General features: G+C 42.3%; 1 protein-coding gene and 1 non-coding gene across 2 annotated transcripts; both read left to right on the top strand.

Moving 5' to 3' along the window:
* The first annotated feature begins 1552 nt into the window (after positions 1–1552).
* LOC100338964 (uncharacterized) lies at positions 1553–2254 on the top strand. Its single transcript, XR_016229093.1, has 2 exons — positions 1553–1730; positions 1949–2254. It is a non-coding gene; the product is annotated as an uncharacterized LOC100338964 (transcript).
* Positions 2255–21209: 18955 nt separating this feature from the next.
* LOC149127838 (disintegrin and metalloproteinase domain-containing protein 20-like) lies at positions 21210–24159 on the top strand. Its single transcript, XM_008251113.5, has one exon. It carries the CDS (start codon positions 21378–21380, stop codon positions 23949–23951), a length of 2574 nt encoding a protein of 857 aa, XP_008249335.1. The 5' UTR covers positions 21210–21377; the 3' UTR covers positions 23952–24159.
* Positions 24160–25137: the final 978 nt, after the last annotated feature.

Below are 25137 nucleotides of genomic sequence, written 5' to 3'. Positions count from 1 at the left end.
CTTCAAATCTGGTATTGTAATGCCTCTGGCTTTGTTTTTGTTGTACAAGATTGCTTTAGCTAATTGAAATCTCCTGTGCCTCCTTATGAATTTCAGCATCATTTTTTCCAGATCTGAGAAGAATATCCTTGGTATTTTGATGAGTATCACAGAGTCTATAAATTGCTTTTGGAGAAGGGACATTTTGGTGATATTGATTCTTCCAATCCATGAGAATGGAAGATTTCTCCATTTTTTGGTATCCTCTTCTATTTCTTTCTTTAAGATTTTGTAATTCTCATTGTAGCGATCTCTGACATCCTTGGTTAAGTTTATTCCAAGATATTTGATTGTTTTTGTAGCTATTGTGAATGGCATTGGTCTTAAGAAGTTCTTTCTCAGCCGTAGCAAGAAATCCCTTTTTCAACCAGAGGAAAAATGTTATCAATTAACTGTAATTACTATGTGTTGTATTGTCAATACAAGTAATCCTTGCATTAATGCTTAGAATTTAGATGAAGTATCTTGATTCTTTGCATAGCCCAGGGATGGAGTGGGAATTTGGAGTCACTAGTGCACACACCTTATTTCTCTCATCCTTTCCATACAAAATTTGCCTTACACAGTGAAAATAGGTTTACATTGACCGAAGTCTCTCTCGTTTGTGATATTCACTCCAACACATACTTCCCTTGTAACCACAGCACTACTTAGATCGCCAGTTCTTGAGTAGGATCTGAAGGTGGCTACACCAGGAGCCTGAACAATCCAGGGTGATTCAGAGCATCTCACTGAGTGTGAGTGTGTGTGTGTGTGTGTGTGTGTGTGTGTTCTGCAGCAGCGTGAGTCTGGTACTTTGCCCAAGTTAGGACTCGCAAATAAACATGGAGAAGTTTACCATCACACTAAGCATACTATAACAGCCCTTTCCCGCAAACAAAAACAATAGACTCCTATTGTTCGATTCAGTGCTGGTGTTTCCCTTCATCCTGCATCAAAACTAACAGGGGTGCACGTGGTGACTTTAATCTTGTCAGAGATCCTTGAAGTACACAGTAGCATAGTATGAAAACCCTGGACTGTTTAACCACAGCGTCTGCTCTCGGAAAACGCACATGCCAAGATCTTACAAACCCACCCCAGCACCAAGTTTGGCCACCTCATTCCAAATTGGGAATATACTCTGCAGGCCTCATTGGGAGAAGCAGTAGCGTCCCCCAAGACGCCCAGGTGGGCTTCTGGTCCTCATTATCATCCTGCCCTGTTTTCTTAGTTCCAGATTCTTCGCAGAATGAAAAGTAAACGGGTGACAAAACCCCACTCAGAGAAAGCTCTGCCCAGAAGCGCAATGTCACTCTCTGGCGTCCTCCAAGGACAGCAAGGCTTTTCCCTCGCGCCAGGCCCGCTCCCCAGGCCGGCGCCCCGGGCGCAGCGGCGGCCAGACACCGCCTACTCCGAGGATTGGCTCCCGGCCGGGCGGAAGGCGGCCAGTGAGCGGGGGTCGGCGAGCGCGGGGGCGGGCAGGGGGCGGTGCCGCCTCGAGGCCCCGCCCAGGCGCGGCTCCGGCCGGGGCGCCCACGTGCCCAGCCCGCCTTGTGCAGCGCGGCAGCCGGCGCTCCTCTCTCCGCGGACCAGCGACGCGGCAGCCGGCGCTCCTCTCTCCGCGGACCAGCGACGCGGCGGCCGTCCTCCCGCGTCCCCGAGCCGCTCTGCCCGCAGTGCCCCCGCGGCGCGGCCCTAGCGCAGCCCCAGTAAGTTGGCAAGTCCGGGGCCGCAGGCGAGGGGCGGCCTGGGCACCTGGGGCCGGAGCGGGGAAGAGTGGGGCAGCGGCGGCGAGAGGGGTGCAGGCCGCTCTGGGTGGTGTCAGTTGGCTGAGCGTCCTGGCGCCTTGGGTATGAATTGCACCTGCAGCCTTCATTGTGAGTTTTGATTCGGATTGTGTTTGTCTTCTCTTTGCCCATGTCTGCAGGTTGAAGGAAATGAGTGAAGTTTGAACCTGGAAGGTCTTGTGGAGCTTCAAGAGTCACCAACGTTAAGGTTGGAAACCAAGAGTGGAGAAAAGCAGAGTCTGGGTAGATACACAAACAAGAACGAAATCATGTGTTCATTTATGACACGACCTTATGTTTCCCTGTGAACAGAGAAAGATCTGGACACCAGAATCTTTGCCTTCTTCCTGTTTTCAAAATGTGTGTGGATATGTACATTGAAATGTAGGTAGAAATGTCTATTAAAATTATATTTTGAATAAATGGACAGATGTTGTTGGCAACAAGAGGCCTGTGGAGATAATAGCCAAATATATATATATATTTATATATATTATATTATATTGATTTATATATTATATTTATATATCAATATATATAATCCATCAATATATCTTCTCACCCCAGTCACTAATCTACAGACCATTTCACCTGCAAATAAGAGACCCTGGGGAAACATACTAGTGTGTGCCCTGAGTAGGGCAGGAAGTAATTCAGAGAAATCTCATGATAGCCTTTTTTGTGACTGTTACATGCCAGTTTTGTGGATTCCAGAATTTTATGACTGCACCGTAATCATTGCATTATTATCAGAACTGGACCCCTGACGTTAAGCATTTGTCTCCCTGGGATCTCATCTCCCACATCCCTTAAGATTTGATTTCATGTCTTTATACCCAAGCCTTAGAGAGGTAAGCAGAACCCAAGCCCACCCATTACCCTAAGGCAAAAACACTTAACCAAGGTGATCCTACCCCAGGCAAAGAGAAGATACCAACAAAGAGAAGGTACACTTTTCCAGAGATGTCAGAATACATTTGTAAATCCTCATTTCGAGTATTATGTTGCTATAAATGCTAATGTTTCAAGAATTAAATTTTAATTATTTATTTTTATTTGAAAAGTAGAGAGAAAGAGAAATTATCCATCTACTTGCTCACTCCCCCCAGAGGCCTGCTGTGGGGAGCAACTCGGACTAGACTAAGTTACTGGAATTAAGACTTATTCTATGCATCTGCTCTCCCACAATATGGCGCTGGGAGAGGAGAAAACAGCTTCTACACAGCTACCTCCAGTTCAGCCAATAAACTGTAGGACTTGCTCCTGATTGGAGAGCAGCGTACTCGGCGTGTGGGCAGCCGAGTTAGGATTGGCGGAGGAGGACTATAAAGGAGGAGAGAGACGGCATGCACCGGGAACATCTAAGAGGAACATCTAAGGGGAACACCTGTGCAGCCCCCGAGAGAGCCGGCCGGCGGTGTGCCGCTCCCCTGTGGAAGTGGGGAAAGTGGCCAGGGGGAACCGCCCTTCCACGGAGGTGGAAGGGACAGTAGCCAACCCGGGAAGAACCAGCAGCAAACCCGGGGAGGGCCGAGCAGACGAAAGAACAGCGCAGGGTCCTGTGTCGTTCCTCCACGAAGACGGGGAGCGACATAATGGTGCCGTGACTCGGATAGGAAACCTAGGACGGATAGGAAACTTAGGAGGGAAGAAACGGGAAGAAGTGGAAAATATCGGAGAGAGAGACTAGCAAACAGCCTAGGGAAAAGCCGGACGAAAAAGGTGCCGGAAAAAGCTATTGAAAGCCTAGGCATAGACTCAGATACGGACTACGGGGGGAAGCTGGGAGAAATCTCTAAGGTCGAAAGCGAAAATGAAAGCTAGAACAAACAGACTCGGATACGGACTGTGGAGAGAGGCCAGGAGAAATGAGGGAGGAGTATTGTTGGAGGAAAGCTTGGGGAAATATACCGGGTAGAGAAAAATGTTAGGGAAATTGAAGCCGCGGGGGGCAGGCCGAGGCGGAGACGAGAGCCACTTTGGGATTCGTCGAGTTAGCCTGGGAATAAGGGGCGAAAAGTTAAAACCAGAAGCGGAAACGTAAGCCAGGTTGGAATCCGTCTGATTAGCCCGGGGAGCAAAGGACGGGAAGCCAAATCGTGGGGCGGAAACGTGAGCTGGGTTGAATTCGCCAGGTTAGCCCAGGGAACTTAGATTGAATACTAGTGGCGGAGATGTGAGCTGGGGCTGTGGGACTCACGGAGGCTGCCGCGCGCAGAGAAAGCGTGCGGGGCACAAGTAGATAGGGAACGCGGGGCTAGCATGGAGACCGCGGAGTGCGCGCGCGAAGCCAAGCCGCGCAAAGCCGGGAAGCCGCGCAGATGAGAGAGGCGCGGGCTGAAGTGGCTCAGAGCCGGGAAGCTGCCGAGAAGCAGCCTCGGGGCGGGTGCCGGGAAGCTGCAGGGATAAGAGAAACAGAAGTTTAGAAGTAAAATGAGAGAAATAGGAATGCTGGTAGATAGAAGTAAAATAGGAGAAATAGGAATGCCCGGAGATAGTGAAATAGAGAAAGGCCTCCCCACAATACCGCAATGAGAAGGCTTGGATTCGGTCTGCCTGATTAGTAAGGCGGTAAGCACCAGCAGGCAGCTCGACCAGAGTGTGAGCTGCAGGTCACCGAAGATAGGCACGAATCAACACCAATAAGCCTCCCCACAATATGGCAATGAGAAGGCTTGGATTCGGTTTGCCTGATAGGGCTTGTAAGCACCTGCAGGCAGAGCAGAGCATGCGCTGCAGGGCACCGAACTCAGGCACGCATCAGCGCCTAAAAACCTCCTCACAACATGGCAAAGAGAGGACCCGGATTCGGTTTGCCTGATTGATAGGACTTGTAAGAACCTGTGGCAACTCTAGCAAGCAGAGCAGAGTGTGTGCCGCAGGGCACCGAAGACAGGCGCGTATCAACACCAAAAAATAAAAAGAAAGGGGGATCTGTGGGGAGCAACTCGGACTAGACTAAGTTACTGGAATTAAGACTTATTCTATGCATCTGCTCTCCCACAATATGGCGCTGGGAGAGGAGAAAACAGCTTCTACACAGCTGCCTCCAGTTCAGCCAATAAACTGTAGGACTTGCTCCTGATTGGAGAGCAGCGTACTCGGCGTGTGGGCAGCCGAGTTAGGATTGGCGGAGGAGGACTATAAAGGAGGAGAGAGACGGCATGCACCGGGAACATCTAAGAGGAACATCTAAGAGAAACACCTGTGCAGCCCCCGAGAGAGCCGGCCGGCGGTGTGCCGCTCCCCTGTGGAAGTGGGGAAAGTGGCCAGGGGGAACCGCCCTTCCACGGAGGTGGAAGGGACAGTAGCCAACCCGGGAAGAACCAGCAGCAAACCCGGGGAGGGCCGAGCAGACAAAAGAACAGCACAGGGTCCTGTGTCGTTCCTCCACGAAGATGGGGAGCGACATAATGGTGCCGTGACTCGGATATGAAGCCTAGGCAGGGTTTAGTGTCGTTCCTCCATGAAGAGGGGGAGCGACAGCCTGCAGTAACAGGGACTGACACATACCAAAGATAAGAGTAAAGAATTCAATATGGATCCGTCATGTGGGTGGTAGGGACCCAAGCACTTGAGACATCACCTGCTGCCTTCTAGGATACACATTAGCAGGAAGATGAATTTGGAAGTTGAGTAGTCAGGACTCAAACCAACCACTCTGAAATGGGATGTAGGTGTCCAAGCAGTGTTTTATCTGCTGCCAAAGCACCTATCCAAAGAATCACTTTCATGGGCTAGAGTTGTGGTGCAGCTAGTTAAAAGTTAAACAGAGGGCTAGTTTAAGTCCCTGGAGCTCCCTTTCCAATCAACCATTCCGCAAATGTGCCTAGATGGCAGCAAATTATGGCTCAAGTAATTGGCCCCTGCCACCAGTGTGGAGACTTGGTGGAATGCCTGGCTCTTGGCTTTGACTTGGCCTACTCTGTCCCTAGCTGTTGTAGCTATTTGGGGAATGAAGCAGTAAGTGGAAGATCTCTCCCTCTTTCTCTCTCTCTCCCTCTTCTCTCTCCATCACTGTGCCTCTCAGAAAAATAAGTCATTTTAGAAAAGATTCACTTTAAGAATTTTTAAATTGTTGTTCCATTGATCTCTGTTCCCATAACCACTGAGAGTGCATCAACTGGCAAACTTTTCAGGACACCTGTTATACTGAAGACTGGGTAAGGAAATTATGGGATATGTACACCATGGAATACTACACAGCAGTAAAAAGAAAATGAAATCCTGTCATTTGCAACAAAATGAATGAAACTGGAAAACATCATACTTAGTGAAATAAGCCACTCCCAAAGGAACAAATACCATATGGTCTCCCTGACCTGTGATAACTAATAGAGCACCTAAAAGGCAATCTGTAGAAGTGAAATTGACACTCTGAGAAGCAATGACTTTGAACAGCCTTTGTCTTGAATATAGAAGAACAGTTTTTTCTCATACTATTTGTTGAACTTTTAGCATAGAGATGATCATATGTGTATAAAGTTAATTAAAATATATCTTAGTAAAAAATAAGAGTAGGAATAAGAGAGGGAGGAGGAAGGGGATTGGGAGTGTGGTTGGAGCATGGGTGTGGTGGGAAGAATCACCATGTTCCTAAAGTTGTGACTGTTAAACGTGTGAAGTTTGTAACTTTAAAATTGTATGGTTCTGCATACATTCCTATGGACCTACTTCTAAGGATACAGTTTAAAAACTTGCTATGTGACCCCAAATCCCCTTAAGCTGAGTGGTAAAAATAGCATTTTAAGTGTTAAATTGAGCATATGGACAGGATTAAGTGTTAAAGTGATCATATAAATAGGATTAAGTGCTTCATACTAATAATAAATAGAATTAAAAAGAAGTGATTGCTCCAACATGGGGAGCCGTCCATACAACAGACTCATTGAATGATAATCACTTTAAATAGCACTCTGACCTCAAAAATCAGCCCTTAAGGCATTCTGGTCTGGCTGAAAAGCCCACGAGAGCATTTCAGGCATGGAAAGGCAAGACACTGTGGCAAAAAGTGTCCTACATGAAGGACCTCTGTGACTGAGAGCCTAGTGGAAAGAAATGGTCATCAAAGAAGGCATTACTTTTCTCTGAAGGGAGGCGAGAACCTCTACTTTTCTTATGGCCCTGTATAAATACTGACAGTTTGTGGTCACAAAAGGCCTGGGCAGCTCATGTCAAGAGCCTCAGGTGATCACTGATGTCAGACATAAGAGTGTTAATTATTAGCAACAGGAGTTGCTGTGCAGTAACTTCCCATGCATGACCTCTGTCCTCAAAAAGTAGTATTATGAGGCCGGCACCGCGGCTCACTAGGCTAATCCTCCGCCTAGCAGTGCCGGCACACCAGGTTCTAGTCCCGGTCGGGGCGCCAGATTCTGTCCCGGTTGCCCCTCTTCCAGGCCAGCTCTCTGCTGTGGCCAGGGAGTGCAGTGGACGATGGCCCAGGTGCTTGGGCCCTGCACCCCATGGGAGACCAGGAAAAGCACCTGGATCCTGGCTCCTGCCATCGGATCAGCGCGGTGCACCGGCCGCAGCACGCCGGCCGCGGTGGCCATTGGAGGGTGAACCAACGGCAAAGGAAGACCTTTCTCTCTGTCTCTCTCTCTCACTGTCCACTCTGCCTGTCAAAAAAAAAAAGTAGTATTATGAGTGTTAATAGTAGACCATCAAAAATATTTTTCATTTTAATGTATTAGGTGAAGGATATTCTGCCTCATAAACTATATTTATGTCTAAGTGTTCACAAAAGATGTATCATTCTTGGGTTCTTCTTCAAAGTTAATTAAGTTCCTTAAGAAAAAAGAATGCTTAAAAATTTAAAAAAATTTCAGAAAAGTTTACTTTTATTGAAAAAAAAAAAGATAGTACAGAGAACAGGGCACTACTTTTTTGGACTGGTGCCTACAATATGGCTTTCCACTTGACATACACCCAAATAGGTAGATAAAGTGAACTCAGCATTTTCATGTTATCACCCTATATACTTTGAGTGCATTAAGTTGTCACAAGCTTATTTGATAATAAACTTATTCATAAAATTAAAGGACACATCTCACTGTTTTCCCTACAATTTTATAAATGATTTCCAAAATATCTGTCTAGGAAAGAGCAAAAATCAGTCTGAATAAAAAATGTTAGATGTGAATCCCTGACTCAAACTCAGACATTCTTAATTCTTAAGTATCTGCAATAAAATAACAAAAAGTGTGGGTAAAATACATTTTTAGAGTTTGTTATTATCTGATATTATGGTAATCAAAACCCTACAGTGCATGTTTTGAAATTATATTGAGTACATTTTCTTTTTTCAAAACTCTCCACTTTCAGTGACCTGTGAACACTAGATTCTCTTCGGAGAGGTATTCTGACCAAGGACAGGATGAATAGTGAGTATATTGTAATAGGAATCAAGGTAACTTTCGAATGTCCCTGGCTGATATTTGTCACCATCAAGGGTCTTTGATGGTGTGTCTAATGACCATACTCAGAAGATGCTGTGTTCATCCAGCAGGCGTCACCAAATTGATTCCTTATGAATGTGGATGAACAGTTCTGCTTCTGCAGGGAAGGATTCTTGCTGCTGTTCAAGGAAAACTGGAGAGATGAGTCTGGGTTGGTGTCCTGGTGTCAAGGACAATTTATGAGACGATGCAATGGTGAGAGAAGAAATGAAGTTTTATTTGAGTAAGAAACAGAGAAGCTCCCTGCAAAGGGAAGGGCCTGGTGAAAACGAGACCAAGCCACTGAGGTCTCACAGTCTAGGGGTATTTGTATGTCTTTAACACATTCTTTTCAAATGGCAAAGGCAGTTATACATTAGCTATTGTGAAAGCAGGGGTAGTCCCAATGGAACCTTTTCTAACTTGTTTTTGTCAAAACTTGTTGACAAACAAGGCTAAAGAAAAACCAAGTGATTATATTAATTGATGAAAAAACAGTAAAGAATTCAGTGCCAATTCGTGAGTTAAATAAAAACCTTCCTACTTACAAGCTTCCTCCAACTTATGAGGAGCACCTATTAAAAACCTACAACAAACATCATAGTTAATGGTGAGACTAACTGCTTTTTTAATAAGATGGAGAATAAGACAAGAATGTATTTCTCTACATTGTGCTGCAAGTTCCAGCCATATTAATAAGGCAATTAAGAGATGTAAATGATATGCAAGTTAAAAAGAGAGAAATTAGGGGATAGCGCTATGGTGTAGCATGTTGAAGCCCTGGCCTGAAATGCTGGAATCCCATATGGGCGACGGTTCAAAACCCAGCTGCTCCACTTCCTGTCTAGCTCTCTGCTATGGCCTGGGAAACAGAAGATGGTCCAGGTCCTTTTGCCCCTGCACCCACGTTGGAGACCTGGAAGAAGCTCCTGACTCCTGATTTTGGATTGGCACAGCTCCGGCTATTGTGGCCATCTGGGGAGTGAACCAGCTGATGGAAAACCTCTCTGTCTCTACCTCTCTTTGTAACTCTGTCTTTCAAATAAATAAAATAAATCTATAAAAAGAGAGAGAGAGAAGTGAAACTGTTTCTATTTGCAGAAGATGCAGATCTCTACAGAGAAAGTTCCAAGGAAGATTTTTAAAAGATTTATTTGTTTAGGCCGGCGCCGCGGCTCAATAGGCTAATCCTCCGCCTTGCAGCGCCGGCACACCAGGTTCTAGTCCCGGTCGGGGCCCCAGATTCTGTCCTGGTTGCCCCTCTTCCAGGTCAACTCTCTGCTGTGGTCCAGGAGTGCAGTGGAGGATGGCCCAAGTGCTTGGGTCCTGCACCCCATGGGAGACCAGGAGAAGCACCTGGCTCCTGCCTTCGGATCAGCGCGGTGCACCGGCAGCAGCGCGCAGGCTGCATTGGCCATTGGAGGGTGAACCAACGGCAAAAGGAAGACCTTTCTCTCTGTCTCTCTCTCTCTCTCTCACTGTCCACTCTGCCTGTCAAAAAAAAAAGAGATTTATTTGTTTATTTGAAAGAGAGAGTTACAAAGGCAGTGAAGGAGTAGGAGAAGGAGAGAAATCTTCCATCCACAGGTTCACTCCCCAAATGGCCGTAATGGCCAGAGGTGGGCTGATCTGAAGCCAGGAGCCTGGAGCTTCTTCCAGGTCTCCCCTGTGGGTGCCGGGGCCCAAGGACTTGGGCCATCATCTACTGCTTTCTCAGGCCATAGCAGAGAGCTGGATCAGAAGTAGAGCAGTCAGGACTCAAACCAGTGCCCATATAGGTTGCCAGCATTGCAGGCAGCAGCTTTACCCACTACACTAAAACACCAGCCCCTCAAGGAATATTTTTGCATAGTTCAAATTTATGGGTTAATTAGGGTCATGGGCTACATATTGATGATGAACATAGGCCAGCGCCATGACTCAATAGGCTAATCCTCCGCTTTGCAGCGCCGACACACCGGGTTCTAGTCCTGGTTGGGGCGCCGGATTCTGTCCCAGTTGCCCCTCTTCAAGGCCAGCTCTCTGCTGTGGCCAGGGAGTGCAGTGGAGGATGGCCCAAGTGCTTGGGTCCTGCACCCCATGGGAGACCAGGAGAAGCACCTGGCTCCTGCCATTGGATCAGCACGGTGCGCCGGCCACGGCGGCCATTGGAGGGTGAACCAACGGCAAAGGAAGACCTTTCTCTCTGTCTCTTTCACTGTCCACTCTGCCTGTCAAAAAAAAAAAAAAAAGAAGAAGAAGAAGAAGAAGAAAGAAAGAAAAAGGAAAAAAAAGAATATATAGCAAATTTTTGTGTAGACATAGACAAAGTTTAAATAGAAATGGGAAAAACCTAGAATACCCAAAAAAATAATCCTGAGAAAGAAGAGTAAATTCAGATAAATCACTCCTCCCAAGATTGAGATTTACTACATAACCACAGATGCAGAGTAACAGAATGGAAACCAAAAATAACAGAAATGAGACCCAGAAACAGATCCACACACACATCAAATTTGTTTTTCATAAAGGAGCAAAAGAAATTAAATGCGAGAGAGAGACATTTCAGTAAATGGTATTGGAGTAGTTGGACATTCCTAGAAAAACAAAATTCAAACAAACTATAACCAAACCTTGCACTTTAGAAAACATTTTGCTCAGTATGGATCATGGAATTAAATGTAAGATATAAAATTATAAAACTTCTAAGAAAAATAGGAGATGACATCTGAGAACTAGAACTATGCAAAGAGTTCTTAGACTTAATAGTGAAATAAAGCATAATTCATAAAATAATAAAATGGTTAGTTGGACTCCATCACACTTTAAAAAATTTTTTTCTGTGAATAAGATGAAAATTAAAGTTACTGATAGGGAAAAATTTTTTGCAAATCACGTGTGTTACAGCTTATATCCATGACACACAAAGATGTCTCAAAACTAAACATTTAAAAAGCCCAATTAGAAAATGAACAAAAGATATGAATAGATATTTCACAGAGAGGATACACAGCTAGCAAATCAATACACAAAAAAAGATAATAAGAAATGCAAACTTACATACTAAAATATCACTCTATAAAACTATAAGAATGCCTAAAGTAGAATAACAGAAAATGCTGGTGAGAATTCAAAAAAACTAGTACTCCTATGTTGCTTGTGGAAGAGCTAAATGCCCCCCACTTTGGAAAACAGTTGGGCAATGTCTTATAAAGCTTATTATACACACACACACACACACACACACACAAACTAACCACACAATTATCCTCTGACTCTGCAATTGCAGCCTTCAGCATGTAATCCTGAGAAATGAAAACTTATGCATGAGTGAAGAAACTTGAACATAATTGTTTACAGTAGCTTTACTCATTAAAACCTCAAGCTAGAAATTAACCAAATATCCTTCAGTGAATGAACAGCTAAACACACTGATATGTGCATGACATGGACTACCACTCAAGGATAAAAGGTGCCAATTGTTGATACCTAAACCAACTTAGCTGAACAAAAAGGGTACACAGAGTAGGGGGAAAACCAATCTCAAAGGGATCATATTCCAGTATTTCTCATATTTAACATACATGAAAATACAATTTATAGAACTAGAAAATAAGTTAGTAGTTGTCAGATTAAAGGGTAGAGTAGAAGGTGTAGCTTATAAAGGATAACAGGATGAATCTAGGGGGATAGGAAAGGATCTGAGTTATAGTGGTGGCTAAGTGAAGCTGCATGGGATACAGTTGTATGGAGCTATGTGCACAAATGCACACAATTGTATATTTGGTGAAATAAGAACAATATCTGATGCAATATTCAAAATTCATGGTTCTGTTGTTATATTCGTATCAAAATTTGGAATTGTGCATGATGTTATCCTTGGGAGAGGCTGAATGAAGTTTGTATATTTCTTCAAACTTCCTGTGAATCTGTACTATTCCAAAATAGAAAGCTAAAAAAAAGAAAAAGCCCAACAAGGTAATAAAATTGGAAAGAAATAAGACTAGCTGAAGAGACACAATCTTTGAGGATGTTTAGCATAATAGCTCAGATGCCCATACCCCCCATCACAGTGTCTGGATTTGAGTTGTGGCTCCACCCTCAATTCCAGCTTCTTGCTAATGTGCACCTTGAATCAGAGGTGATGACCAAAGTAGTTGGGTCTTGCCACCCAAAAAAGGGCAAACTGGGTTCAATCTCTAGCTCCTGAATGTGGCACAGTGCCTGCCATTGTGGTGCTTTGAGAAGATGAGAGAACTCTGTCTCTGCTTTTCAGAATGAATGAATTAATGAATATGCATATGAATTAATAAAAAGACATAAATTCAGGACACCAGATAGTACGTTACCTTTATGCAAAACAGAGCTAAAAGATCTATAGATCTATGCTTCCATATCTCACACACACACACACACACACACACACACACATATAATGAAAACCTGGGCCTTTTTAATTTTCTGTATATTGTTTTCTAAATTTCTTTTCTAAAAAGAAATTATTATCAAAATGTTCATTAGAAGGCACTGTAAATCAATTGTAGAGTCATCTGTAGAATAGCCTGATGGAGAAAAGAGACCCAATTGTTAAGTACATATTTTAGATAGTCTTTACCTAAAAGGTCCGTATACAGGGAACAACTGATGGTCTCGGGTTTGAAGTCCAACCAGCACCCAAGACTGAAGAAGTGGCTGGGAAAGCCCTGGTCTTTGGGGGAGAAATCTTTCACAGATGGTAGTGTACACTGTCACTGATGCCATAGTAAAATGTCCAGTGCAGTTGTACTTTGGTAGGTCTTCTGAATCCCATTTTGGCTGCAATACAGTAGCTTTGAAAAACTGAAAATGTTTCTATTATGATTGACTTGAGCTGTTAAAATATTTTAAATCTTCTGCAAAATCCAATATCGAAATCGCTGTTCTATCTCTATATTATCCCCAAGCATACCTTTTTAAAATCAATCGACAGCTTTCACTTGACCCAGAAAGAAAGAACAAAGAGCAGGGTGCCTGTCACCTTGATGAGACCAGCCAGGTGCTGTGCCAGATGAGGGAATCCAAGACTAAGAAGCACAGTCTCTGCCTTCATGGAGCCAGTGCTCCAGCTAAGAAACTTCAGACAGCAATCAAACTGATAAAATCCCCTGAATAAATTATAACCAAGAAGTAGCAGTGAGAATTACCCAACTCTGTAACTACCTGGCATGATTATTTATATGAAATGAAAATTAGAGAGAAACATAATCAAATATATTGTGTTCCTTGGGGAAAGGACAGATTTTTCTTTGCATGTCAAAGTCTTTTTCTCTGGAAAAACAACGGGAGCAAAAAAAGGCAATGAACAAAAGGAACACTAAGAATTTATTTGGCTGGACATTTTGTACTGCTTCCCAGTTTTCAAGAGATAGCCTATTTTTTAAAGGTTTTATTTAATGAATACAATTTTTCATGATTACAGCTTTTAGGTGTATAGTGTTTCTTCAACCCATTCCCACCCTCCCACCTGCATTCCCATCCCACCTCCCACACCCCCTCCTGTTCCATTTTGCATTAAGATTTGTTTTAATTGACTTTATATACAGAAGACCAACTCTTTACTAAGGAGAGATTTCAACTATTTACACCCACACAGACACACAAAGTATAAAGTACAGTTTGAAGACAAGTTTTACCATTAACTCTCATAGTACACTTCATTAAGGACAGAGGTCCTACATGGGGAGTAAGTGCACAGTGGCTCCTGTTGTTGATTTAACAACTGACACTCTTTATTTATGACTTCAGTGATCATCCGAGGCTCTTGACATGAGCTGCCAAGGCTACGCAAGCCTTTTGAGTTCACAAACTCCATCAGTTTTTAGACAGGGTCATATGCAAATTGGAAGTTCTCTCCTCCCTAGAGAAAAGTACATCCTTCTTTGATGGCCCCTTCTTTCCACTGGGGTCTCACTCACAGAGATCCTTCATGCAAAACTGTTTTTGCCACTATGTCTTGGCTTTCTATGCCTGAAATGAGGAGATAGCCTATTAAGTCACATGAGCTCAGGGAAACTCTTCAGACAGCCTAAAAATAATTATGTTGTTTAACATTACCCAATTCTGTCTCTGAGTTCCATTCAGTAAAGCTAAAACATAGCATAGAAGCTGCTCCAAAATCAAGCAACACTGTGTTTTGATGAATTGAATCAAAAACATACAGACTTAATTCTCTTTATAATACATGTGAGCTTAAAAAGCAAGTGTAACAGTAATTACCAAAACATACTCTAAGAAAAGCTTGGTCCAACATGTTTCTCAATCAAGCTCAAATTATTTTCATTTAACTCCACAATGAATTCTAGTAAAAACTTGGCACAGTGTTGAATTTAATTTTACCCATTTGAATATTTCATTTAAGGACACCCTTTATTTTAATACCAAAGCTTTATTTTTAATATCCAAGCTTCATTGAATTGAATATTTTCTATTGAACACCTGGAACTGAAAAAAGCCTATATTCGTATTTACTAATTTAAATAGAAGTGAAGTCGCATATACTTCCTTCCTTCAGGGATAACTGAGTGGGAGAAAAAAGTTGTATCAAATCAACTGTTGTATTTCTGTTCCAAAGAAGGAAATTTAATAATATGTATCTTGCCATATTATACATAGATTTGCTGCAGAGTTTCGCTTATGGATTTTTTTCTACACATTGGCTTGATTGATCCTTATTTCAGATGAAGCTGTTGAAGAGCTGAGACTGTGTAACTTGCATCTGTAGCTGTTTAGAAAGCCCATAATTTCCGACAAATTGGGTTTACCTCTATGCAATCATATTAAGAGAATATACAAATAATTATAATTCTTACATTTATTTTGAAACACCTCAAAGCCCCAATAATTCTTTTTTATTTTATAACAAACTTTAAGTGCCAGCCTATATAGACTTCTTTTCGGAATTTCATAGCTATTCCCTTACTTTTGCAAAATGAGGTTATCATCCTTAACATTAAATTTAAGGAAAACCCCTATACTAGTGTGTTTCCCTAATTGTGTTATTTATTGTCAGTCTAACATTTATTTTCAGGATCACAACAAAATACTGTTAACCCTCTGAGGCAGAAAATCTGTCATCAGTGGGCCTCTAAATAAGAAAATGCACACTACCCTGAACTGCCGCATCTTGATATTTGCTAGAATGAGGTGTTTGTGGTACGTGGAGCAAAGCTGATTAGTTTCCAGGCATTCTAGCTAGTAGACATTGACAGTCTGTGTTTCCCCTTAGGTGGTTGCCTAAGAAGTTTGAACTAAACGATCACAAGAATTGCTCAACATAACAAATTTGTCAACTGGTTTTTGACACCTGCGTCAACGCCAGGTGGATTGCAGCTCACTAGCCACACCCCTCCACACAGTGTCTCATGTTGCTTATTGCAGGACTGTCAGGTGTAACAATTTATTTTCAACTCAGTTTTGTTTAAATATTTGTCCTCTTTGTATTATATTCTCTTTACCCTCAAACCTAGCCATAGAAATGTCCTTTTAGTCTTTCAGAAGAAAGTAAGCAGAAAATTAGAGATAAGGCAATATTAGAAAAATTGACGTTTTAAATAACCCTTCTACTTTACTTTTATATTTTTACAAGCTTGCGACACATTTCTTCTTATTGAAAGATGTCTTTGACAAATGGTTAATTACTGTCTTTTTTTTAACTTTTATTTAATGAATATAAATTTCCAAAGTACAGCTTATGGATTACAATGGCTTCCCCCCCATACCGTCCCTCCCACCCGCAACCCTCCCCTTTCCCACTCCCTCTCCCCTTCCATTCACATCAAGATTCATTTCCTATTCTCTTTTTTTTTTTTTTTTTTGACAGGCAGAGTGGACAGAGAGAGAGAGAGAGAGAGACAGAGAGAAAGGTCTTCCTTTTGCCGTTGGTTCACCCTCCAATGGCCGCCGCGGCCGGCGCGCTGCGGCCGGCGCACCGCGCTGATCCGATGGCAGGAGCCAGGAGCCAGGTGCTTCTCCTGGTCTCCCATGGAGTGCAGGGCCCAAGCACCTGGGCCATCCTCCACTGCACTCCCTGGCCACAGCAGAGGGCTGGCCTGGAAGAGGGGCAACCGGGACAGAATCCGGCGCCCCGACCGGGACTAGAACCCGGTGTGCCGGCGCCGCTAGGCGGAGGATTAGCCTAGTGAGCCGCAGCGCCGGCCTCATTTCCTATTCTCTTAATATACAGAAGATCAGTTTAGTATACATTAAGTAAGGATTTCAACAGTTTGCTCCCACACAGAAACATAAAGTGAAAAATAATAGATGATTTTTAAATGATGATGAAATCAGATCAGACCTATTGTCATGTTTAATCCCAGTGAGAGTCAAGTTGTGAATTGATAATTTCTTTTTTTTTTTACAGAAGATCAGTTTAGTATACATTAAGTAAAGATTTCAAAAGTTTGCACCCCCATAGAAACACAAAGTGAAATATACTGTTTGAGTACTCGTTATAGCATTAAATCTCAATGTACAGCACACTAAGGACAAAGATCCTACATGAGGAGTAAGTGCACAGTGACTCCTGTTGTTGACTTAACAAATTGACACTCTTGTTTATGGCATCAGTAATCACCCTAGGCTCTTGTCATGAGCTGCAAAGGCTATGGAAGCCCCCTGAGTTCACTGACTCTGATCATATTTAGACAAGGCCATGGTCAAAGTGGAAGTTCTCTCCTCCCTTCAGAGAAAGGTACCTCCTTCTTTGATGACCCGTTCTTTCCACTGGGATCTCACTCGTGGAGATCTTTCATTTAGGTTTTTTTTCCCCCCCAGTAATTACTGTCTTTCTATCTCTCCATCCACAGTTTTACTAACATCTATGAAACCCCAGTGTTAAGGACAGGTTGTCCTAAGTATTGAAATCCTGTGTTTGTCTTATGGGAAGCACATTTGAAGCAGGTACTGCTCTCATGATGACCTTCCACCATGACCTACAGGACATTTGCCACCTTCATTACAAGAGCAGTGATGTGGTCAAAGAAATCCCTGGAGTATAATACATTTCTTATCTCCTGATGCTTTCAGTATCCTCTTTGATTTTTGATAATTTGATTATAATATGTCTGAGTGAGCTCCTCTTTGGATTGAGTTGTATTGAAAACCTCTGAGCTTCCATTACCCGCATGTTTTCATCTTTCCACAGATTTGGGGGAATTTTTAGGCCATTATTATCTTAAATATGATGGACTTTTTGTCTCTATTCTCCTTCTAAAAATCCTCATTTGAAATATTTTGTTCTCTTAATGGTATCCCCTAATTCTCTTAGGCCCTCTTCATTCTTTCTCATTTTGCTCCCCTAACTGGATGATTTCAAATGTTCCATCTTTGAGTTGAGTTATTTTCTTTCACTTGATTAAATCTACTGTTGAAGCTTTTCTATTACAATTTTTATTTCAGTTATTGTATTTTTTAATAAAAAAAAGAATTATTTGGGGACTGGCACCATGGCTCACTTGGCTAATCCTGCAGCACCAGCATCCCACATGGGCGCCGGGTTCTAGACCTGGTTGCTCCTCTTCCAGTCCAGCTCTCTGCTGTGGCCCAGGAGGGCAGTGGAGGATGGCCCAAGTGCTTGGGCCCTGCACCCACATGGGAGATCAGGAGGAAGTACCTGGCTCCTGGCTTCGGATCGGCGCAGCACTGTCTGTAGTGGCCATTTGGGGAGTGAACCAATAGAAGGAAGACCTTTCTCTCTCTCTCTCTCTCTCTCTCTCTCTCTCTCTCTCACTGTCTATAACTCTGCCTGTCAAATAAAAAAAAATTTATTTATTTGAAACAGTTACAGAGAGAGGTAGAGCCAGAGAAAGAGAGAGGTCTTCCGATCTGCTGGTTCACTCCCCAAATGACAGCAATGGCCAGTGCTGAGCTGATCCACAGCCAGGAGCCAGGAGCTTCTCCAGGTCTCCCATGCAGATGCAGGGGCCCAAGTATTTGGGCCATCTTCTACTGTTTTCCCTGGCCATAAGAGAGAGCTGGACTGGAGGACTAGAACAGGCACCCATATAGGATGCCGGTGCTGCAGGCTGGGGCTTTAACCCACTGCGCCACAGCGCTGGCCCCGTTATTGTATTTCTTAAACCTAGGATGTCTATTTGTTTTTGTTTGTATTTCTTTGCCAAATTTCTCATTTTGTTCAGGAATTGTTTTCCAATCTTAATTTCATGTCCATCTTTTCTTTTAGTTCCCTGAACTTAGGAGGATTATTTTGAATTCTTTGTTCTCATTTCATGGATCTTTTCTTCAGGATCCATTATCAATCCATTAGTTTCTTTTTCTTTTGTGATGTTGCTTTTTTTTTTGCTAATAACAATTTTCTCTAACAAATAAAGCTTAGTTATGTCAAGACCTGAAATGCCTCTGATTTATTCCTTGGCCTTAGAAAAATACAGATGATTACTTATGTCTGGATTCCTTAGGATCTGTTTTCAATGGGGTCAAACTTTTGGTACTTGAAGGACTTAAAGTTTTCTGTAATAAAGTTCAATGATGACAAAAAAAAATTTATACCAGGTAGCAGTATGAGCAAAAGTACTGAAGAGGAAGTGATTATATTGTTTGAAGGGAACATATAGAAAGAGGTAAGGAAATAAGATTTATTCATATTGAAGAGTGATTGTAAATATAGTTTTGTTGAGGACAAAATAAGGGAGAATCTTAGCCAGTTGCTGTGTTCTGTAGAACTGAATGAATCATGTTGCTAGGCAATATATCTACAACTTAATCACCTGAGAGACAAAAGTAGGAAGGGTTTGCCATTTCCCTTTGCCATCTGCAGTCTCAAATAAAAGTTTTCAAAGATTGAGTGTTAGAAGAGAACTATGAGTGTAACCAAGAAAGGTCTTGGGAGCCATCAATTTATCTGGTGGTAAGTCATTCAAGAGTTTACCTCTGAAGGAGAGAGGTGGGGTGGGCATTTGTTACACTGGTTAAGTTACTACTTGGAATGCTTGGTTCAGGTCCTGGCACCACTTCCAATTCCAGTTGCCTGCTAATGCACTCCCTGGGAGCTGGCAGGTGATGGCTCAGAGACTTGGGTCTCTGCCACTCACACAGGAGTCCTGGGCTGAGTTCCCCATTCCTGGTTTAGCTCTGGCTGATTCAGTTATTTTGGAAATTAACCAGGAGATGGAAGATCTCCTCTCCTCTCCTTTCCAATCTTCTCTCCTCTCCTTTCCCCCTACTCCTCTCCACTCCCCCCATCTCCTCCTTTTCAAATAAATAAAAATAAATTTAAAAAGAAATGAAGCACTAGTATTTGTGCAAACATGAATGTGTGCACAAGCACACACACACACACACACACTTACTATGGGAAGTAATACTGATCAGTCTCTTTTAGATTCCTCATTGCAAATTTCACTTTCTTTGGTCATTTTTTTCCTATTCCTTCAAATATGCTAGTCGTTCTTAATCTCATTATTTTAATAATATTACTTTAGTTACGTGATGAAGACTGTGGGTACTCCGAAAAGATAAGTATAGACATTTTATATGTAAAATATTAAATGCAATTTTATACTGTCCTAAAATGTATCTTTGCCCCAAATGCTGTTCATAAATTTATACTCCACATCATTAATTTATTGAAGCCTGTATCAGCCACCTGTGTTTCTAAGTATGTAGCATAGTGTTTGAAGATTTTTTGATTTATTAATATTTTTAATCAAAAACAAAGCAACAAATCAATATAGCAAGCCAGGTGCTATGTTGCACCAGATTTCTTATTTTCACAAACACATAATAGTAATTTATATTAATGAGATCATATTTTTATATATGCATTTCTGTATGAATTCTGTATGTTTATTTTTATTTCTGAGATTAATGTATTTGAAGGACAATACCAGGAGCTGGGTAATTTATAAACCTATAATGCTAGTAATTTTGATGCTTCTGTACCACTACAACATTACCTCCCACAAAGCATTCCTTCTTTCCTTTGGGGTACACTGATTTTCTTTTCCTTTACAAAGGTACCCTGTTTTATTTTCAGTATTATCCTATCTCCCACAGTTACTTTCCTAGATAGTTAGATTTCATTTCATTTTATGTGGCCAGAGGCTTTGAAAAATGTTATTTTTCAAATGAGTATAATCAAATGTAAATATCATTGAGTAACATCTCTCAATCCAAGGTACACGCCCTTCTATTCCACTGTTGTTTGTTGTTTCATTGAATGAGGATATTCCTTACAATGCATACTATATATTTGGAGGACAATTGGTGCTTTGACAGTTTTCACTTTAACAAGATTAAATGAATATAGGAAAATAAATTATTTGTTACATTGAAGTATATACTAAGTACCATGTAGAAAAAATATGCAAGTGTGTGTGTGTGTGTGTGTGTGTGTGTGTTGAGAGAAAGAGAGAGATTGTATCTTTTACATTTGTTTCCTGGATGATGTGATTAAGTAATTTTTCATTTGAAATTGAAAGGAAGAACTATTTATATCTATTCCAATTCATTGTGTATAAATATTCATCAAAACAAGGTATGTTCACTTTTCCAATAAGACCTTTCTAAAATTTTCATTGCAGAAATGTCTATACTTACGAGAGGTCTTTGAAAGGTTAATGGAAAATGTTTATAATGAAAAAACTATGCATAAGTTTCAAAATTTTTTGTACCAAAATAACATCTTTTAATTCCATCTTCTTTTTTTTTCTTTTAATTCCATAAACTTTTTGAAATTCTCTCATCTTCATGTGTTTGGACAACATTGTAGAGAATCCAGGTATCCAATTAAGTACAATGTTTGTCCACACAACCTGTGCCCAATTGTCATGCTTCTGTACATCCACATTCTGATTGTGCCTCATCAACGTTAAGGAGAAAATCTGGTGCAGTATGTTGATTCATGTGTTGAGCCAAACAATAAGCCATTTTAACCCACTCCTTGTTGTTTCTTCTCCATGTTCACCTGCTCATAATACCACCCCTGACTCTCTCCTGATTTTTATTTGTTCTTTTAGTTCTGCTGCTCTGATGTACTGACTCTGTCAGAAGACACACCATTAAAGGTCAGGCTGCAGACAACCAAGTCAAAGGGAGGAGACAGCCCAGGGGTGCCTGCTGCACTCCCCTCCTTTGCTCTCAGGCACAGCTCCACATGGCTGTGGCAGAAGTCCTGGTGCATGTGAGAATCACTCTCCTGACACTCTGGCTGGGAGTGTTTCCCTTCATTTCTGGATGGCCCCAGAAGGGGCACTCTCAATATCACAGCCACCCAGAAGTCGTAATACCCTTGAGGATAACTGGCACTGGGAAAGGTATGAAGACTCCAGGCTGGCTCTCCTATAGCCTGCACTTTGGGGGCCAGAGACACATTATCCACATGAAGGTGAAAAAGCTTTTAGTGTCCAGACACTTCCCTGTGTTCACCTACACAGACCAGGGAGCCCTCCAGGAGGATCAGCCTTATGTCCAGAGTGACTGCTACTATCATGGCTATGTGGAAGGAGAGCCAGAGTCCATTGTTGCTCTTAGCTCCTGTTTCGGGGGCTTTCAAGGAATGCTACAGATAAGTGACAGTGTATATGAAATGAAGCCCAAAAGATTTTCTGCCACACATGAGCATCTGATTTATAGACTACATTACAATGAGACAGAATTGCCATCCATGAAATGTGGGTTAACAGAAGAACAGATAGCACAGCAACTGGTGTTTCACAAGACTAATAATGTCCCTCTCAAGCAAAGCAACTATGAGGGCTGGTGGACCCACAGATGGTTTATAGAATTTGCAGTGGTTGTAGACCATCAACGATTCCTTCACCGTGACAATAATGCCTCTTGGGTACTACTGGAAGTATTACTAGTTCTAAATGAAATAAATGCCTTTTATAGTGCCATGGACGTTGATTTGGGTTTATCTGGACTTGAGATTTGGAATCAAGGCAACCTCCTGCAAGAAAATGACATGGAAAAATTTTTGATATCCTTTTGTCAGTGGAAGAGAATGGCCATTAATAACCGAATACAACATGATATTTTACATCTATTTATAAAGCAAAATTTCGGTATATATCTTGGCCTAGCATATATTGGAACAATATGCCATCAAGATTACAACTGTGGAGTTGACAAGTTTGAGGTAGATGAATTGTTTCCATTTGCACATGTTGTGGCACATGAGATTGGTCATAATTTGGGGATGGTGCATGATGACCATGCATGTACATGTGGGAAGAGCACATGTATAATGTTTCCAGCAGAAAATGACTCAAGAACATTTAGCAACTGCAGTTATGCTTCCTTGTATGAAATATCATCTAGAACATTCTGTATGCGCAATCTACCTTACCTCTTAAAAAAAGAAAGGCAATGTGGCAATGGTGTGGTTGAAGAAGGAGAGGCATGTGACTGTGGATCCTTACAAATGTGTACTAAAGATCCCTGTTGTTTGACAAACTGCACCCTGAGACCTGGAGCTGTTTGTGGTTTTGGGCTTTGTTGCAAGGACTGCCAGTTCAGAGCATCAGGTGAATTGTGTAGAGAAAAGGAGAATGAATGTGATCTTCCGGAGTGGTGCAATGGAATTTGGCATGAGTGTCCAGAAGATGTATATAAGCAGAATGGATACAAATGCTTAGACATTGGGTTTTGCTACAAAAAGACATGTAATGTTCGTGATGAACAGTGTAGACAAATTTTTGGCAAGAAAGCTAAGAATGCTAATCAGAAGTGCTACAGAGCAGTGAATACCTTGGGTGACCGTTTTGGTAACTGTGGTAATGATAGCGGATCATATATAGGATGTAATATCGCGGATATTCTGTGTGGAAGAATTCAGTGTGAGAATGTAACAATAATCCCCTATTTGAAGGAACATACTACTGTGCATTCGAGTCACATCAGTGGCCATGAGTGCTGGGGCACCGACTACCATTTTGGGATGCCCATACCTGACATTGGTGATGTGAAAGATGGTACAGAATGTGGTGAAAAACGTATGTGTGTCCACAAGAGGTGTGTCCCTGTGACACGTGCAACACATCTTTGTTCAGAAAAAAAGTGCCATAAGCATGGAGTATGTAACAATAAAGACCACTGTCATTGCAACTCTAACTGGGCCCCCCCTAGCTGTGCAAAAGAAGGTAATGGAGGTAGTGTAGATAGTGGCCCACCCCCTCACAGAAGACTGACAAAACGTAGAGTGTGGAATTACCTGAGATTAATTTTCTGGTTTCCTTTTTGGCTTTTTTGTTGTTGCTTGTTGATTTTGCTTTGGACAAAGAGAAAAACATCTACGGAGGAAGAGAAAAAGATGGACGCTCCACCTGTGAGAAGGCAGGGTGCTGCGGCTTCACCTGAGAGAGGCCAGGATGTTGAGGCTCCGCCTGAGAGAGGCCAGGATGTTGAAGCTTTGCCTGAGGAAGGGCAGGATGATGCAACGGCACCTGAGGAGGAGCAGGATGATGCAGCTGCACCTGAGGGAGAGCAGGGTGTTGAGGCTTTGCCTGAGGGAGAGCAGGGTGTTGCAACTCCACCTGAGGGAGAGCAGGGTGTAGCAACTCCACCTGAGGGAGAGCAGGGTGTAGCAACTCCACCTGAGGGAGAGCAGGGTGTTGAGGCTTTGCCTGAGGGAGAGCAGAGTGTTGAGGCTTTGCCTGAGGGAGAGCAGGGTGTTGCAACTCCACCTGAGGGAGAGCAGGGTGTTGTGGCTTCACCTGAGGAAGAGTAGAATGTTCAAAATCCACATGAGATGGAAGAGGAAAAATTCATGATTCCAGAAAATAACCCAAATCCTAGTGGAATTTCCCTTGTATTCATTTCTGCTGTACTGGCTGTAGAAATGTCCTTGCATGTGTCAGAGAAGATTAAAGAATGTCTAGCTATCCATTATGTCACCCAATCATGAACAAAAGCTAATAAATGAAGGTTAAATCATAGTATGTTCCTACTTTTCATTAATTTAAGAAATTTTGAAAGTTTATTTTTCATAGAATAAGCCTCTTTGTGTTTCCTTACTAAAGGCACTGCCAAGGACAGGGTGGGTGTGGGTTCATTTGCTGTCTCCAAATTCTGAACCTCCTTCCCCTTTTCATCATGCTTTGCCACAAGGAAATGGGAAATGATGAACTGCATTTCTGATGTGCCGATCCCCATGTTGGTTTCTGGCTATAGAGGAGGAACTCGAGAGCATCTGCAAACCCAATAGAACTTTTTGATTGCTCTTTATGTTGGTGTTGCCTCAATACCAGCTTTTACGTTGGCAGCAGCAGTAGCTTTCAGTCTGCACATTAACACTACCCAAACACATTTACCAACTGCCGGAGCCTACAGTTTCATTGGGCCCAGAGATCCCAGCAGCAACTGAAAAACATGTCCTCAAAGTTCCCAGTTGCAGGTCTTTGAGCTCCCACCAGATTCTACCAGGTTGGCTGTGTTCTGTTCAGAAGTTCTAGGCTCAAGTAATCCAGTCTCTTCCCTTTGATCTCCAGTCCTACAAATGATCGCTACATCTTTGGGTTAGAAGCTAGTGGTTATCACACTGGTGTGGGTTCTCATTTATGACTGATCTCTCAGTGATACAGAACTCATCTGGGAACAGTGAAGAAGACAAGGAGGAGCCAGACAGCAGAAGGACTTAATTTTTCTTACCACTGCTCTCTACCATCGTGGAGAATGACTTAACAAAAATAGAACATCTTCAGAACCTTTAAACAGAGGATAGTAACACTTGCCAGCCAATTCCTTTGCAATGCAACTATAAAGTAAAATAAGGATGTTTGTCATTCTCTATAGGATGCAATCATTCTTAGCAAACCATATTTCCTCTGGGGTGGGGGAATCTAGGAAAATCCCAATTAAATTTTTAAAATGGTATTTTATTTGTGAGATTGTTTATTTGAAAGAGATACAGAGAG

This window comes from Oryctolagus cuniculus, chromosome 2 (genome assembly GCF_051225735.1).
Source record: "Oryctolagus cuniculus isolate XC-2025 breed Fujian yellow rabbit chromosome 2, ASM5122573v1, whole genome shotgun sequence".
NCBI classification, from domain to species: Eukaryota; Metazoa; Chordata; class Mammalia; order Lagomorpha; family Leporidae; genus Oryctolagus; species Oryctolagus cuniculus.
The sequence above is the reverse complement of the archived record's forward strand: the minus strand, read 5'-3'. Positions and strand labels throughout refer to the sequence as shown.